This window comes from Tachypleus tridentatus, chromosome 8, assembly GCF_004210375.1.
Source record: "Tachypleus tridentatus isolate NWPU-2018 chromosome 8, ASM421037v1, whole genome shotgun sequence".
Taxonomy (NCBI): domain Eukaryota; kingdom Metazoa; phylum Arthropoda; class Merostomata; order Xiphosura; family Limulidae; genus Tachypleus; species Tachypleus tridentatus.
This window is the reverse complement of record NC_134832.1, coordinates 155,811,511-155,826,284: the sequence shown is the minus strand read 5'-3', so window position 1 is coordinate 155,826,284 and position 14,774 is coordinate 155,811,511. Positions and strand designations below refer to the sequence as shown.

At 31.3% G+C, this 14,774-nt stretch overlaps 1 protein-coding gene across 1 annotated transcript in view; it reads right to left on the bottom strand.

Annotated features, from left to right (window-relative positions):
* Positions 1-747: 747 nt before the first annotated feature.
* LOC143224053 (serine/threonine-protein kinase 10-like) overlaps positions 748-14,774 on the bottom strand; it is a 29,898-nt gene continuing 15,871 nt past the window's right edge. Inside the window, 6 exon segments of the mRNA XM_076452515.1 lie at positions 748-903; positions 4,897-5,007; positions 6,651-6,732; positions 8,728-8,781; positions 8,783-8,920; positions 14,461-14,533. Of these exon segments, the coding sequence (XP_076308630.1) occupies positions 748-903; positions 4,897-5,007; positions 6,651-6,732; positions 8,728-8,781; positions 8,783-8,920; positions 14,461-14,533 (614 nt within the window).

Here is a 14,774-nt window from a genome sequence, read left to right as displayed (position 1 = left end):
GACACACTACAATATCAAACAAGGACCCTGCAGCAATGCCACGGTTTCATGAGCACTATACCCAAACACCAGTATCAGGTATAATGTCCACAACACCTGTTGAGAACATCCAATACTGGTACTTGGTTGACCCTAGCACGAGTGGACCAGCTGATTAACCAAAGGGGGGCACCCCAAGGCTGCCCATATACAGGAATTCAAGGCCAAAGTGGTGTGTTAGGGTTCGACCCCTCAACCATCTTTTCTTTTCCTTCCCTTCATGGGTCACCACACACAGCAAACACATGGGTGGATGTTTAGATCCCAGAGGAGGTAAAGTGAAAGAACAGAACCTCCCCTGGGAGGTCCCCTCACCACATACAGGAATCCACACCGAAGGGGAGGGATAATGGAAAGTTAATATAACAAAAAAGGTACAAGAGCATTTCACATGGTTAAGGCATTGCACTATTTATTTACTTTTGTATAAATCTTATATTACTTTAAAAACCTTGGTTTGTAACACAAAGCTAAAACTGTTTTAAAAGGCTCACAGTTCTTTATTGTTGATGTAAATGTAATATTTCTCTAATGATCAAAAGCATAGAAACACTATTAGGCTTATCAGAAAACAAAAAGTGATATATTTAAATAGCCAGACAGGAGTTCAGATGCTTTTTGAGTTCTTGATCACATTACTGCAGTCTTTCACTTTTAAATGTTGGTGTATACAATTTGTTACATTTTTGAAAAACCAGTAATTCATATTTACACAATGTTTAAACCTGAAACCAACTCACTTGTCTGTAAAAATGTTGTCTCTCTCGATTCCTCCTCACTCTCTGCAACTGTAGGTATTAATTCACTGGCTTCACTCTCTACACTAATCTGAGATTCTCTAAATAGACTAGCCCTTGAAGATACCTAATAAATTTAAAAAGTACTAAAAATTTAAAGCTTGATATATATAGTTACTTCCAATATATATATATATACAAGAAAGTTTTACAAAATAACTCCTCATGCTTCACCCAAAACTATGAACAATTCATAAATTCATATACAAATCAACCGTACATGCAACCAAGTTTTAAAGCTGTGATAAGTGAAGAAAGTGCATGCAGAGAAGCAAAAAAAACTGTTAGAAAGGAGCAAAAAATATTCCAAAATATTTACATATCACACTTTGTTTTCTAGAATGTGCAGGTTACACTCCTCTCCATCCTCTTAATATTCATAAATAAAAATTCAGTATCATAAATCACAAGATCAGAAATCTACACTTCTGTAATTTAATGAGAGCTTGTTTTTAACTGATATGTATGTCATTAAAACTACTATCCAGAATGGCTGAATCTATTTCTTGACCACATCATAACACAGAGAAGAAAATGTCATGGAAAACCTAGTATACAAAAACTGATGCTAATAACATCATTGAAAATATAGCTTGCTAAGGATAAAACAAGTTTAGATGGGTTGTCTGGTTTTCAGCATTTATTCAATTAAAAATCATATTATTTAATACTTAATATTGTTAGAAGCACAGATGTCTACCTGCTATCTGAGAATTATCATTGTCGATAGAAGCACAGATGTCTACCTGCTATCTGAGAATTATCATTGTCGTTAGAAGCACAGATGTCTACCTGCTATCTGAGAATTATCATTGTCGTTAGAAGCACAGATGTCTACCTGCTATCTGAGAATTATCATTGTCGTTAGAAGCACAGATGTCTACCTGCTATCTGAGAATTATCATTGTCGTTAGAAGCACAGATGTCTACCTGCTATCTGAGAATTATCATTGTCGTTAGAAGCACAGATGTCTACCTGCTATCTAAGAATTATCATTGTCGTTAGAAGCACAGATGTCTACCTGCTATCTGAGAATTATCATTGGTTCTGCTTTGAAAAATGTGTTTAAATAAAAACTTCAAATTTAGTTTAAATTGAAATTTTCAACCACGTGATCTTACACATGAACAAGGAGTAACAAAATCTTACACATGAACAAGGAGTAACAAAATCTTATACATGAACAAGGAGTAACAAAATCTTATACATGAACAAGGAGTAACAAAATCTTATACATGAACAAGGAGTAACAAAATCTTACACATGAACAAGGAGTAACAAAATGAATGACAAGTGTTTACAACAAATACCTACACACAGTTTGTTTGTCTATTTATACAACATTCACAAAGAAAAGCAGCTCCTCATGCTACAGCACCCTTAAATCATTTGAGAGCGAAAAAAACAGAATTTCATTTCCCATATGATCTACATCTAGTACCATACACACCTGCAGGTACTTTCTGTTCTGGTGGCTTATTCTACCACTACACCCAGACTTAACAGGGGAGCCTTGCAGAAGTTTCTTATATGCCACCTTCTTCAGCCTAAGCTGACAAGTTCAGCATGAAACAGATTCAACATAGGTGAAGTGAAGTTAGTGGAGAGAAGTTATTGCAACTAGAAGTTAGTAACAACTGAAGAAAGAACTACACTTAGTTACTGTTAAACATGTATAGCTTAGGGCTAGTTAAGTTTAAAGGTACAAACAACAGAAAAGACAGGAAAGAAAGTTCCAGGAAGACTAAATGGTTAATTCAAAATATACGATGAACTATTAGAGTGAAATACATTAGTAAATATCAAACAAGTTAAAACATAACCAGTAAGACAATATGGAAAGCAAGATGAAATGTCTTCAAAACCAAATGTAACTCTACAATTTATTTGACAACTTGTACTGCTAAGTTTATATGTTAAAGTATTAGATCTCTCCCCTCTACCAATGAAATATAAAATATGTATTCATGCTCACACCACACTAACTTGATAATACATATTTTCATTTAATCAACAGTATTTCATTTCTCCACAACATATCAAACTTACATCTAAAATATTTATAAAATTACATTAAAATATCTTTGTACGTTAACATAATGTTACACTCAGTTACTTCAATGTTAAAATATTTAATTAAAATTCTAAATTATTAATTAGCTAAGTATCACATGAATATATAGTTTGTCTTCTCTTTATCAATGGTTTTCAAATTCAATTGGATTGGAAATACCAGTTAATTACCACTGTTCGCATTTCAGAGCTTATTAAATGACTAAATTATGACCTACATATTCTTAATAAACCATGTATTTTGAAAATTGTGGATTTATGTTTATATACTATGCTGAGCCAAGAAGAACCAAGTACAAAATCAGAACCATGGAAAAATGTTCACTGGTCACTTAAAGTTAGCTCAATGAGAAATGTATAAAAAATGTAAGAATATGTAAAATGTTAAAATTTATAAAAACGTTTAGTTTACTTGTCAGTAACTGAAAATATTACAAAGTTCAATTTCATATTGAAGTAAAGATTCATGTTCTCAAAAATATGGTAGCAAGACTTGCTTCTAAATATTAAAAACTTTCTGACAACATGAAAATACAAATTTGGTTACTTAGGTAGGAATTTTGTTTTTGAATTCATTTGTTTTTAATTAAACAAAGTTATACAGCAAACTACTGTGCTATACCCATCACGAATATCAAAATCTGTTTTAGCATTAGAAGCCCTCAAAGTTACTGCCATGCTACTGAGGGGTGGTTTGTGGACAAAGATGATTTACATGCACATTTTGACAGTTCCACTTGTTTTGTATTTAAGTATTATCATTTTAATGCTATCAACCATTCAGTTTTAAATAATTCAAAATTTAATTTAACCATTATCTGCAAGCAGAATTTGTGAAAACATGAACACTTGTTTTTTTTCAATGTTATATTATATTGTAACTTTGTTAAATGAAATACAATATTAAAACAATAGACAGTTGCATCTGTTCTCTCACTTTATTTTACTATAAGACACTGTGTGATTTACAAATTCTAAAAATGACAGAAGTAGTCATCCAGTGTATGGGTATTACAATAACTTAAATACAGTAGCTATTTAACCTTTGCTGAAAGATTCATTTGTCTCATGTATCTGTAGCCTGGGATAAAACTATATTAACTTATCATTTAATACACTAAAAACAATTTACTATTACAAAAGCTTTGAACAATATCAGTTTAAAATATGTTAAATAAAAACAGGTGTATTAGCGATGTTGTAGCTTTCTAAATAAATAAATTTATCACAAAATTCTGAAACACAATTATACATCTGGACTGAAGATATTCAAGACATTTCTAAACAAATTATACAACTTAAAGATGACAACCATTTTCTTTCACTACTTAAGACTGAAGTATAATTTAAAACTTGACTTTTTCAATTGTTTTTATTTACAAAATACATTTTCTAACATTTCTTCTGTTAATGTACATAATAATGTAACATATAATGAAAAGACTGACAAAACTCTCTCTCGGTAGTTATATGTAAACCTCTAAAAAACCAATCATGCTTTAACACAGCTGACGAAGAAGAAATGGTTTGTCAGTTTTATAATCCAGAAGAGTCAAACATCCAACTACTTAAAACATCCAGTATTGTTTTATGCTTATCTTACTTGATACTCTGTTTCCCACTCAGTCAGTAAGGATTAAGTGCTAAATATGAATATAAATTACACAAAGGACAATATACTAGTAAAACAAAATGGCACAAGGCATATTTTTCTCTTTTGAAATCTAATAGCAATTTGTGTAAAGCTATATAATCCTCCCAAAGAACAATAAGCACAATTTCAAAGCAGTTTTACAATAAAAATTTACATTCCCAAGCAAACTCGCAGTTTCACTTCATTACTCTTTAGAAAACCAAATGATAACCTATGAAACAAATAAGATTAAGTACAGTGAGGCTTGTTAAAAATAACTTAAAAGCCATGTAAAACACACAAGAAATACATACATATAGTAATTTTAGATATATTTCACTTAACAGACTCACATCATTTATATCATCTGACTCTTCTGTGACTTCTTCAAACACCTCAGCCTTGTATTCACTGATGAGTTCAATCAGAGGTTTTTTGTCAAGAGCAGTAGCAATAAACGAATGCTGTGAAGAAAACAGGAGAGATAAGTAACCATCTTTATACAGACACAAGATATTCTGAAATATTTCCTTTCCTACAAGATATTCTCAGGTAACAACTCTGAGGACTGAACAGTTTTGGAATTTTATTTCAGATTTAACTTTACATGATAAAAACCCAGTTCCCAAAGTGTTCAGCTATTACTAATTGTACATTGTTTACTCAAAAAAACTGTGATTTGATAACAAAAACAGAACAATTATAACAGCAGTTAAATATTACAGTACTTAGGGCAGAGATGCCAACTATTTCAAATAACTGAGCATAATGATTGTAGACAGAGCCCTTTATCATTTGCAGCTACTAAGGCTGACCAATGTCTCTAAGCTGTTTATTATTATATTATTATTATTAAAACTATTATTTATTACTGCTATAGATTGCTCATTTATGACTGTGTTTTGTGTATTTAATAAATAAATTTAAAAAAATTATTTTGAAATTATTTTTCATATTCTGAATTCTTATTCATAACTGTCATTATCTGCATCATTTTTGTCTTCGTCTCAGTCTTTTGTTGGTGAGATGCCGATTTTGTATGTCTGGAACAATCATTTATCCTGCCATGCGCCACAGAAAAAATCGATGTGACAAACTGTACAAAACGCATGACTGTCACCGACGTTTGATGCAATGACCGGATATTTTGCACTATACTCTTTCCTAAATTTTTTATTCACAGTTTTAGTCCTTTTAGATTTGCCAGAAACAAGACAATCTGCTGAACAAGGCCTCTTTTTTCCATCTTGTGAACGATCTCATTGGTGTTTCTATGCTGCTTAGAAAACAAGAAATACTCATCTATCGGCTGATTGGCTGACAAGCACTGATGGCGTAACTATGGATTCCTCCACGCACCCAGTATGGAGAAGCACCACACTCAAAACTATTGGTAGATAGATGTCAGAGATACAAATATATTTTTATTATTTCAAACACAAACATGATTATCACAAGTAATCATTTGGGCTATGTCTTTTATTTGTCATCAAAGCTTATTTGTATCTCACTAGAAATTTTCTTTTCACCCTTTCAAGCCCTAGGGGAACAATTTATCACTTTATTGTATAGGGCTATGTAACATATAATCATTTGGGAGTTGCAACAAGTCGTAATATTTGTCTGTATGAGCATATAGTCGTAATGTATGCACCAAAATCGTAATGATTATGCTCAAATTGTAATGGTTGGCATCTCTGCTTAAAGCACAAACTAATCATGAAACATTCTGTATTCACACAATAGTAAAAACTTTCACTTCATTATTAGCTTTTAAACCACCCAAAATTACTGAAGAATCAGCTATCAACAGCTTTGTTTACCCAATACTTAGTTAAGGTAGACTCACCCAGTTACAATAACTTATTTAATACAACTATCCAATAGTCAGTAACATTTGTCTTTAAGGTACCTTCTCGAAAACTACATTTGGATTGTAAAATGAAGTACAACAGAAATAGATATTTTTATGCATTCAACACTAGAGTCAAAGATACAAGAGCAAAGAGGTAAAGGCAAATGATAAACTCTCATACATAAAAACTACACTTGGTACGGTATAAATCAAATTTTGTTTGTGACAGATATTATATAAATGTTTACTTACCTTAAGTAGGTCTTCAGCATTTGGTCTCTGTTGAGGATCTTTAACTAAGCATATTGCCAAGAAATCACTGAATTCCTTAGACCTGTTCATTAAACAACAAATTTATAAAATTGAAAATAAAACCCAAGCTCCTACTTTCCAAGATTTACATATATTTTCACAACTGTAAAATCTTCTCACAAAAACACACCAAGATAAAATAGAATAACATTGCAGAACTTATAAAATATGAAGTGACAATAATTACAAAGTGATAGCTACACAGTGGTCAAGACAACAAATCCTTAGTTTCTCCAACACTTTTACACACATAATGTGTGTACAGGAAAAACAACACATTCCACTATTTCTTGTCACATTCAATTGTATATCAGTAAGACTTAGCATGCCCTTTGACTTTCTCACAGTACAAACTTTTACACAAGATCGGTTTCAATGTGCAATAAAGCTTTACGCTTAAAACTTCAATACAGCTTTTATAATTAACATCTCAAATATGTTTTAAAAAAAAGCAAAAGCAAAAATATAATTTATAAAAATATATTCACACACAAACACAGTTGCTTTTGTACTCAACCTAAAATTTACCTTTTAATCTATGTCCACAATTCAGAAGATTATACAAACTTTATACCTTACAAAATTGTACTATAACAGTTGCTTTGCATAAATAGTTGACACACCTACCTAAACGTTAAAAGTTCTATACCTTTATGATAAAACAACAGGTGGTGACAATATGTTCCTGAATGCAGTTCTAATAATGTTTTACTATTATTAAAATTAATCAATCTTCATTATCATATAATTATCTTTTAAAGGGAAAGAGAAACATTAATGCATAGAAACAAGATGAAGTTTTCTCACAGTCTCATCATACACTGCTTACAGAATAGAAGTTCCTCTCAGCAACTATAAACTTATCTATTCTAGTTTTGGAATACAAGTTCCAATTAATACTAAAAATCAAAAATAATTAATGAAAGCTGGTATAACTCAAATTTTATAATAAAAAATATATTACCTTTTCAGTCACACAACAAAGACATTATGGTACAAAGTAAATAAAACAGTAAATTCAAAAACAAACAAATGACAACATGAATACTGAAAGAAACTTTTGTACAACCTTTAAACATCAATAACAGAGGATTCTGTGTCTTCAGTTATTTTAAACATCAATAACAGAGGATTCTGTGTCTTCAGTTATTTTAAACATCAATAACAGAGGATTCTGTGTCTTCAGTTATTTTAAACATCAATAACAGAGGATTCTGTGTCTTCAGTTATTTTAAACATCAATAACAGAGGATTCTGTGTCTTCAGTTATTTTAAACATCAATAACAGAGGATTCTGTGTCTTCAGTTATTTTAAACATCAATAACAGAGGATTCTGTGTCTTCAGTTATTTTAAACATCAATAACAGAGGATTCTGTGTCTTCAGTTATTTTAAACATCAATAACAGAGGATTCTGTGTCTTCAGTTATTTTAAACATCAATAACAGAGGATTCTGTGTCTTCAGTTATTTTAAACATCAATAACAGAGGATTCTGTGTCTTCAGTTATTTTAACCATTAATAACAGAGGATTCTGTATCTTCAGTTATTTCCTACATGTATTATTTGTAATTTTATGCCTTGATTTAAAAAGTGTTTCAAAAACATATCCAACACACAATTTGACTGGTAACAGTACTTTTAGTTGGATAACACTTTATATAACAGATGGGCTAAATAGCCAAGTCAAAGACACCTATCATACAACTGTAGCCACCCCTAACACAGAACTATTGACTGCACTGACCATCGTAGTCGTTACTCCTCCTAAGCTTTAATATCAGTTATAATACTCTTCAAGCTAATGTATGGAATGAGATAAATGACCCAAACCTTGGATCTACTGATCTAAAGTCCAACAGTAAGCCTTTTACTGATGAATGACAAATAAATTTCAGAATTTTATACATTTAAAAGGAAAACAAAATACACACATATCACAAAGACTGCTAAGCACACTGTGAATACCAATTAACCATTTTTTCATTCAATATTTTGCCAACAAAATAGTTCTTACCATAGAGATGGCCTGTCCAGTTTAGGTGGATCAGACTTCTGAATTTTCAGCAACACGCATAGGGGTAGCGTCGTGATTTGGAGGTTCCATCTGGGCCATTTCTATCAGAGTAATTCCCAAGCTCCAAATGTCTGCTTTATAGTCATATGGGTTGTCTCTCAGTGTTTCACAAAGTACTACTTCTGGTGCCATCCTGCAGAATGAATAGGTTTCAATGTTAAACTTTCAACCACAGAATTTTGAAATTGTTAAAGTTATTTCACATTATTTAATTATTATTTTAACTACCCTCAAATTCATCACAGAAACAGTTGATTTGTAAAATTTAAAAAACATCTGACAAGATCTGTCAGAGAGCTTTTCCTAGGCTGTGTCAGTGTTTCTGATGAGGCTTTGCTACTTTAGTTACACTAATGAAAACGTTATATTCTAATACATGGCTGTTTTCTTTGAAGTTTTTAAATCTCAAGTTCATCACTCAAATCAATATTTTTAAAATTCTAATGAATACTGAAAAATAAATTAACGAGGAACTAAATCCAATTCACTTTCTTTAAAATTTGATAAACTGTACCAACATTTTATCATTTTGCATAATAAAGACATAAATTAAATTACATTTTCATATGTATACATCCTGTGAAATCTTCCATTTCCCTAGAATTACATTTGATGCACATTCCAGGGTGTCACAGTTGTTTGGTAACAATGTTCTTAATGAGCCATGCAACAAAATAACAAAAGATATCATAAATATGAAAACTAATTGCACTAAATAATTTTTACTTCCTTATGTACTACACATAGATGATGGGTAAAATCACCCAATTTGTTAAGCTAATTCAACTTTACAATAAGTACCACACTATTTAATTTGATGAGGTACATAGACCCCAACAGAAGCAAACACTACAAAAAAACAAGCTGAGAATTTAAGGATTGTTGATGTACCACAAAAAAGGTCAACAAATCGTACACAATCTGACAATGTTTCACATATGTGACCATGACCTTAATCTTTAGACACTTGTTTTCTATTATATAACATTTTAAAACCAAGTTCTGCACATAACTTTATTATCTGTCCAATATTTTCTATAAATTTATTCAACATGTGTGTAGGATAGTTAACCCTAAAGGTCTAAAACAGATAATGTATCATACAAGAAATTTTACAAGAAACTGCTTAGAAGCAAAAAAAATTATTGGATTTATAACGTATATATCAGTTAGTGAAACCTTTATTAGTATCTACCATTAAGTTATGTAGCCACTAATACTGAATGAATAAGGAATATTGAAAGAATTTCAGAGTCCAGAACTTTTAAGGAGTGCACATTAACATGCAACAGTTACAAGTTTTCTGAGCATTGTATCTACCATAAGTTTGATCACTTTTAAAGAACAGTACCCATTTCCATGACCAAGTTTGAGTAAAAGAAAATGACAAAGTTCTATTTAAGCTGGAGATTTAATAAGTTACTGTTAAATGTGTTTTTATGTTGTCTTCTACCATACACAGATTTTCTGGCAACCTAAGAAAGCAACTGCTCACCAAGTCACTTTACACTGAGAAACTATGAAAAAAAAACAAAAAAAAACAGTTAACTCTAACAACACATGCTAAGTCCAAGGGACTGACCATGTAACCATTTGTACTTGTATATAGTTTTAATACCATAACTATAATGGCTTCAAATTGTAACAACTGTTTATCCTAAATAGCTTTAAACTTAAAATAGTATAGATTATTTATATACCAAATGTCTATTTGTACAATTAAGTTTTAATCAATAATGTTACAAACTTAGAGATAATATTAAATTTTCTTGTTGTATCTTAATGCTAACCATAACATCAAAATATTATAATTTTAAATAAATTAATGTACTCTAAGGTAAGTGTGCTGACATTACTGGTAGATATGTAAGATATTCAATTAAGATAACATGTCAGTTTCCGTGTTAAATAAAAAAATTAAAACAGCATTTTTGCTGTTTCTTGTCTTTTATATCAGTTGGATCACTGTTTCATGCTTTGTGAACTCTTACTGAGCATGCATTTCAACCTCTTAAAAAAGTATTACTCATGTAAAAGTCGACTCCTCAATTACGGACCAAAGAAATTCGTCACAAAGTTTGACTATTACAGGAGTATATAGATTAACTACTAAATACCATTTTATACCACAGGGGTACACAAACAAGCATTACTATTTTATATCACTGGCATAACATATTTTACAGTTTCTTTAAAATCTGGAAGGAGAGAGAGAGAAAAAATTATTATATGGTGGATCTATCTTAACTGTGGCCACCAGTGTAAATTAAGTTGGATCTATGTTAATTGGGGCCATCAGTGTAAATTAAGTTGGATCTATGTTAATTGGGGCCCATCAGTGTAAATTAAGTTGGATCTATGTTAACTGGGGCCCATCAGTGTAAATTAAGTTCAATCTAAGTTGGTTTGTTGGTTTGGTGTTTTATGGCACAAAGCAACTAGGCTATCCACACCAAACTTCTTGTAAAAAGTTAAAAAAGTAAAATTATTAAAATTCATAAAAGTAAATTAAGGTAAAATAAGAAAAAAATTAATTTTTGAATTAAAAACATAAATAACATATCCCCTGTAGAGGGGATTCTGCATGCCACCACCGAACCACAACAAACCATGGCAGAGCCCCATAGTCACCTGATTTCAAACCATCTATATAAATAGAAATGGAAGGATGGTTCAAAAGATGTTCAGCAAATAACAGACAGTAGTTCCAATTGGGAGTGTTCTTTTCTTAGATGACTTAAAGATCGGTCACATTTGAGGACTGTAATAAGCCATGGTGAGATGGGCTGACCATTGGATACAGCAATGTTATCCAAGGACAGACCCAATTCATCCAACTGCACCTGGATACGAAGGCCAAAAAAATCAATGGCAGATTCTCTGTTCTGAAAACGTATGGTCCACCAAGGAAGGAAAACACAACCCCAGGAATGAAGTTTCAAGGCATACAGTAAAGACAGTTGCAAACAGCAGAGGTGCAAAGAAGATTCATGAGACTATGAATAAGCTTTGAACTGGGAAAGTGTGAAAGACCCCAGGGCAGAGCCGAAGTCGTTGATGATGAAAGGAGTCCAGCATCTTTAAGGCCAACGTACTGGCAGAGCCACAGACCAGTGATCCATAGTCACCTGTCAATCAAATAATAGCACAATATATCTTTAACATAAAACATCGATCAGCTCCCCAAATAGTAAAAAAGAGGACACTGAGGATGTTCAGTGCTCTTGTAATTTGACCCATAGCTGCTTGATGTGTGGAAAAAAGGACAGTTTATAGTCAAAGATAAGCCTCAAGAACTTTGTCTCTGGTACCACAGGCAGCATAACTTCACCAATACAGAATTCATGATCAGGGTGAATAACCCACTGGTGGCAAAAGTGCATGCAAAAAATTTTTGAGTAAGAGAGAAGTTCAAGCCATTTGCTGTGGTCCACTTCAGTAAACAATTGAGGGAAGTCTGTATCTGCTGCTCAATATACCTCATGTTCAACGACTGATATGAGATGTGAAAGTCATTGACATAGAGCCCATTGTTCAGTGATGGCATTAATCTTTATACTGAAAAGTGTTATACTCAAAACACAACCCTTAGGAACTCCAAATTCCTGTAGAAAAGAACAGGAAAATTATCGAACCCATACGAACTTTGAATTGCCTGTCCATTAAAAATTATTAATGAAAATGGGCAAATGACAATGTAACCCACATAAATGTAGATCTCGCAAAATACCATACCTCCATGTTGCATCATAAGCCTTCGCAATGTCAAAGAATATTGATACAAGATGTTCTCATTAAATATTTCATTATATGGAAAGAAAATTATTTTGCTGTAAGGTTTATATACCTGGAGAAAACAAGTTAAAAAAATCAGTTCATTTCTTATATACTTTTGTGTTATGTCATAATAAAAGAAACTATAAAGTAAGAACTAATTTGTTTTATCTGAAGATGAACACTTAAAAAAGTACATATTCCTGCAGTGTATTCACCCTTTATTCCCTGGTATCCTTTACTAACCATGACAGAAAGTTTTAGTCTTACAATTCAAACTTTTATGAAACTACTACTTGTTTATGTTATACCAGTTACTATAACATAAAATCTTAACTAATAATCCATATTTTAAGTGTAAGTTTGAAGCTCCTAATCCTCGAAGAAAATATATTTTTAAATCTTGAATTTCCCCCCACATTTTTGTCTTCTCTATTTTTTCCAACACCTTTGATAGAGTAAGAAATTAAATGTCAATCACTCAATGCTCAGACAAACAAATTCTATAGCCTTCAATTCTGTTCAGTTGCAGAGCTATCAACAGAAAATCAGACCTCTCCTGCAACACTCACCTGTAACATCCTCTCTTTCAGGATTTGTTAATTGTTTTGCCTTACATTTATTTCAATATTACATTTAACCAATAGAAAGTCAATATTTTCATCTATCACATGATGTATTACATTACATCGCGTTTTGAACAAATAATGGTCAATTCCCCTCGGAAGTACAAGCAACATTCTAGTTAGAAACTTAACAACTAGCTTTGATAAAATTATAATGGCTCTTGTCACATGGTTAGAAAACCAGGAAAACTGTGAGACTATACAGAAATTGTCTACTTTCTTCATGTGATTAGTCTATTCTTTGGTGCATTGTTCAATTAAATAAAAAATTACTAATTGCATTGCAACTATTAGTATAAAAATTAGGCTTACCTAACCTCGACAATAAATGGGAATAAAACAGTTTAAGTATGTATTTTATTTATCATAGTAAACAAAACGAAAATGTAAAATTACAGTTCTTTGTAGATTAGATTAAGAAAAACAAATACTAAAAATGTTTCATGAGGCACAAGGTACACAAGTGAGAATCATGTGGGTAACAATAGCATGAACTGCATGTGTCTTAAGTGGTTTAAAATTTATAATGGCATTGATAAAAGTTAAGCACGGTTTAAAGTGCAATGAAAAAGGAAATAGAACAATAAAATATAAGTAGATGTACAGATGTTATGAGCGTAAAGCTACATAAGATAAACAAACATAGTTTCAGATTAGAATTTAAACCACTTTATAAAGGAAAAGTAATTTTTTTTCCATTTTAGTGGTTATGTACAAATTGACTAATTCTGATTTGTATTAAGGTAAAAAATTATGTGAAAAAAGAAAATATTTGAAATATACTTGGAAGGTTTAGGAATTAAACAAAAGAATTTTGAGATTTGTGGGATGAACAGAAGTATTATTAATTTTAACATGAAAATTACTTTCCACACAGATTATTCAAAACATATACTTAATATTAATGAACAAATCTTTTTTAGTTTATTAAAAAAGTCCACTAAAAATATTACTTTTTGTGTGTGAAGGCCTTACAATATTAACTAAAAAAATCCCAAATTTTGTGAAGATATACACACTACATTGAGAGTTAGAAGTACTAAATCTATTAAGTTTCAAATGAATAAAAACAGGTCACATGGTCAAACGTGTAAGCTGATCCTGTGTTGAGGGAGTTGATTGTTGGTCAAATGAAACAAGAAGGCATTTCAAACCATTCAGAAACCAACTGTTAAACTTGTCTCATGAAAGTACAACTAATGATGTTTTTATAAACTCAATATAACAGTACAATTTTCATACATAACATTGTAGTAAAGTTTGTTGAACTTACCAGTATGGTGTCCCAATAAAAGAGTCTCTCTTCTGTAAAGTAGACTTGTTTTTAGCAGAAACACCAAAATCAGCTGTAAGTAAAACATTATTACAAAAGGAACTGTTATAATACTATGATTAACATGAAAAAAAAACTGCATTTTAATAGAATTTTAACAAGTAAAATGTAAAATATTCTCCATTAAATATTTAATCAGTGAATTAACGTAGTTGAAAATGTATTAAACACAAGACAACCATTTACTGTAACAAAAGAAAATACCAGAAATTGATATAAATAATAAATAATGCCACATCAGCTGGACACTATTT